The sequence below is a fragment of the Mytilus edulis genome, chromosome 8, assembly GCF_963676685.1.
Source record: "Mytilus edulis chromosome 8, xbMytEdul2.2, whole genome shotgun sequence".
NCBI classification, from domain to species: domain Eukaryota; kingdom Metazoa; phylum Mollusca; class Bivalvia; order Mytilida; family Mytilidae; genus Mytilus; species Mytilus edulis.
In genome coordinates this window covers 70238136-70242484 of record NC_092351.1, presented here as the reverse complement: position 1 = coordinate 70242484, position 4349 = coordinate 70238136, and the positions used below count along the sequence as shown (strand labels likewise).

At 30.5% G+C, this 4349-nt stretch overlaps 1 protein-coding gene across 1 annotated transcript; it reads right to left on the bottom strand.

Annotated features, from left to right (window-relative positions):
* Nucleotides 1–393: 393 nt before the first annotated feature.
* On the bottom strand, nt 394–3801 carry LOC139484303 (uncharacterized). The gene is made up of 4 exons (XM_071268039.1): nt 3732–3801; nt 2797–2835; nt 1866–2092; nt 394–1023 (listed from the first exon to the last, which is right to left on the bottom strand). The coding sequence occupies exons 1-4, from the start codon at nt 3799–3801 to the stop codon at nt 844–846; spliced, it is 516 nt and encodes a 171-aa protein (XP_071124140.1). The 3' UTR covers nt 394–843.
* Between the last annotated feature and the right edge of the window lie 548 nt (nt 3802–4349).

The following is a 4349-nucleotide window of genomic DNA, read 5'->3' as shown; positions in this document are numbered from 1 at the left end:
TACAAGGGTGTCTCTAACGTGCTAGAGATATAGCTCTCTCTTATCATCCATTTATCGTCCCCTTTCATCGTTTCCTCAAGACCATACTAACGTTTTACTAGCCATACCATTCTTTTGTAAGATTGTTTGTTTGATATTATCAAAATCTTCTACGTACAGTATAAGTATAAAGTAAAATCCAAAAAATACTGAATTGCGAGGAAAATTCAAAACACAAAATCCCTAATCAAATGGCATAAATCAAAAGCTGGTATATGAACTTTGATATATAATTGCGAATTAAATGTATAAGCTTTTTGTTATGTTATCATTGAGCAGAACAAATTCAAATCTAATCTTGGTGTAGCTTAGTTGTTGCAATATTCAGAATAGGGGAGGAACAAAATAGTCAAATTTAAAAAAAAATATATCATGATTTAATAAAAATATACAAAAATGAAATGCACATTATAAAAATATAAATAAATGTAAAGTACAGATGGTGAAAAAATCATACATTTTCATGACATACTATAACGCTATGTCACATATTTATTCGCCTTGTGTAGTCAATAATTTGGGAGGAAACACTGATGCAAATATATTCTCCAATATGGAGCATAAGACATATGCAAATAAAATTCTATGTAGATACTTGGTTGATGTGGATGAAACTGAATAAGTTTATGTTGCTAAGTTGCTGGTCATATTTAGTCGAAATAGCCATACAGCCCATTACTATTATTTTGACAAAAATGCATTCATTGGTTTTCACATTTTTTATCAGAAGTCTACACGGTCGGATAACATTTTGTTAGTCTGCTTTAACACCTTGTAGTTAGTTTCTAAAATACTCAAATGGATTCAAACGTCAAGCGATGTGGTTTTCTTCTGAGTCATATTAACTGCAGAACTATCTTCACTTTCGGACTGTTCAAATATTGTATCGGTTGTAGGTTTGTAAGGTTGATATCTGCTTTCAGAAGTAGGAATCCTGATAGATATTGAACCAGATATAAGAGCCGAAGACCTTTTACTAGATGTCTAAAAAAAAACAAAAAAACTTATAATATTCCATGGAAACATTGATAGCATAGGAATTGAAGCCTAAAACCCAAATCAAAAGCCTGGATTAGGGGTCAAAAAAATGCTACATGTAAAATACAATAGCATGAATAATTATTTACATAGTATAACTAATGGTGTATATAATTTAGAATATCATGCATAATTGTTCCTATAATTTTTTTGTAATTATGTTATTTATAATTGATTCAGTCATTAAAAAGAAAATCTTCTGTTGTTACAGAACAACAATAACTTAAATGGTCGACAGGCTGTCGAAAATGAATTCCTTAAGGTTATTTAATACATTTAAATAGATTTTGAATCAGGTTCGGTTTTTTTCAGAACACAGGAGTGTCTAGGTAGTTATTGTGTTTAAACACTGCTAACTTTAACCAGATGATAGATGGAGCTTCAGATTGTATAGTTAACTTCATTAAATTTGCTAGATTCAGTTTATCGTTTCTGTTTCCTGAGCTCAAATATGATTCGCATTGCACACATTGCAATGAAAGGACATCTTCTAATTTGACACATTCAATGAAAAGTGATTCCTTTGCAGTTGTTATAAAACAAACTTTGGAAATATATTAGTATAATGATTATAACATGGGACAGGCTTACATAGTAGTTATTTCGTCTATTTAATAAAAACGTCTCTTAATATTGTAACGCTCTTATTGAGACCCTGTTAGCAGTAGGTTGTTGGCTCCTGACATATATGTTATTATCATGCTTTTGTACGTAGATACAATTTATGAAAGCCTATGATACCAGTTAATATGATGTACATTTTAGTAATATGACTGTAAAACACTTACTGAATGCGATGTAGGTCTTTCATATGCACATGAACATTCGTAGTTTCCGTCCCTACGACTAGCTCGGCAGCAGCAGTACAGAAATATGCAGACAATAACGATGGACGTGCAGCTACAGATGGCAGCTAGAGCCATAGAGTTTGTATGGAATTCTATTGTAATTTCTGGAAACATTCCGAATGGACCTTCATCAGATGTTCCATTTTGTATTGCGTATGGACGAATTGCTATAAAATAGAAAAACAAATACATTAATAATCTATAATTGCGTTAGCGCATTTTGAAATATCTTTACAATGATTAATATCAATTTCTCCTTTGCATTTATTTAGACAATATTTATGAACAAAAGAAGATATGGTGTATATGTCAGGTATTCAGCAACCAATTAATACTAACCACAAAAAAAAAATTAAATGAATAATTTTGACAGTAATGTGGTGAAAGCACATTTTACGTGCATTAAAGAGAAAGCTGGTTGCGGTGCAAGAGTTGGTATTTATTGACTTATTCAATCAATTAAAATGTTAACATACTGTTAAATATAAAACAAAGAAAAAAGGCTTTATCTTAAAGTCCAACATAAGGCGTTTAAAGAGCTGCTTAACAATCACTCTCAATAGTATTGGAAAAATAAGTCCTAGCGTTCAAATAGGCAATGCATGAAATATATCGAGCATCAAAACTAAGTAGGCTTTTAAAGTGCAGCCGAAACCAACTGTTATTGTTCCTTGATTAACTCGGAACACTGTTGTGCGCCTAGCTAAATAAAAAAAGACGCCAAGTGGACAATTACTTAGTCTAAGGAAAATAAACATCTCCATAGTGTTAGAAACATGAATTAAGTACAATTAGAACAATTAATCTAGTTGAACCCTGAACTACAATTTTCTAACTAAAGATCGTTTTAATTTTAAATAAAATAACTTACCATTAACAAAGAGGCTGGTAGTGTTTGGGTGCAGCAAAGCTAAAATAAAGATATATTTGACATACTACTTTGATAGATTTTATACATATGTTGATGATATGAGGAAAATTAGTCTGAATTAGTATCTAGGTAAATTCTCTCTTAGAAATTGAAACAAATAAAGCATAATATTAAAATGCTGATTTGCAATAGATTTCTATCAATATAAATTACTATTCTATTTTTTATAATAAAGTGAGATATATAAAACATATCTCCATATTCTAAAAAAAATCTCACTTATGTTCCCATTTATACAGTCTAAATCATAACACAAATCAATTGAGGCCTGGTGCAGCTTAGACAAATACCCTGAAATTGGACGGTGCTACCTTTTCTCCAAATTAGTGGCATTTGTGAGAGAAAAAAACACAAAACAAAAATGTATCAGCTCGAAATAAATATAATATGTTGCACAGACTGAAATCATATCATGTTGGTATCGTACTAGGTAGAGAAATGCCCCATCGCATTGCTATTGTATTATCCTAAATAAAGATGCAGTGTTAGTAGCTGAATAAGTCGCAAATACCATTGTCTATTATAAAACTGATGTTTCAACAGAAGTTGTATTAAATCGTACATTGCTTTTGGTTCACAATAGTCAATTTGAAAAAAGTCGATCGCAGTGTATACATTGCTTTTGTACTCTGTAATCAAAATACTTGTAATCAGAGCTTGCGATTAGTTTCAAATCTTAATACTTGTAATCAGAGCTTGCGTTTAGTTTCAAATCTTAATACTTGTAATCAGAGCTTGCGTTTAGTTTCAAATCTTAATACTTGTAATCAGAGCTTGCGTTTAGTTTCAAATCTTAATACAAGTATCCAATCGTTTTACTTGTCGATGCTTTAATGAAAATCTCTTGGATTAAAAGAACACAAAAAAAAACTTACCACTATCGTCAGTTCCTTGCATCCTCAGAGTTAAATGTTTATGTATAGGAATCAAATTTTTAATGACCATTATGCACTTTGGAAAATTTATATAAATATATGATGTCAAATTAACAAATCCCCGTTTCCATGGTTTTCCTTCACACGTCATGATTGAAAACAAACATCTCCGTCTTCTTCCGTAAACAACAACATTATACAATAACAAAGTTAAGGTTACAGAACCAAAGGTGATTGATTCTGATTAACACAAACATATTTACTAAAGACGTATTGGCATTTTCAATTTCAAGTTATTAATCTATTTTAACTGAGTAATCTACTAATTCTAGTTACTTATTTGTTATATCAAATTAACCATTTGTTCTATCAAGTAATCAAACCAATATACATACATTTACCAGTAAGAGTAGTATTATCAATTTGTAATGTGAAATAATTACACAACAAATTGATAGTCTGCTTTCACTAGTTATTACACTGTTGCATCAAATTATCGAAATTTGGTAACGGGTCATTGATTATTTTAAATCAAATTTGCAACTGTTACTTTGTTCATCTTATATTTTCATGTATTTGAATGCAATATTGGCGTGACAGTAATAACATTAACGGTAC

What these genes read in the sequence shown, in the direction of transcription:
- LOC139484303 (XM_071268039.1), bottom strand. Translation starts at nt 3,801, where the DNA reads ATGGTCATTAAAAATTTGATTCCTATACATAAACATTTAACTCTGAGG. An exon ending in TACCAGCCTCTTTGTTAATG is followed by an intron (nt 2,093 to 2,796) that starts GTAAGTTATTTT and finishes TCTATTTTATAG; the next exon opens with CAATTCGTCCATACGCAATA. An exon ending in AAAGACCTACATCGCATTCA is followed by an intron (nt 1,024 to 1,865) that starts GTAAGTGTTTTA and finishes GTTTTTTTTTAG; the next exon opens with ACATCTAGTAAAAGGTCTTC.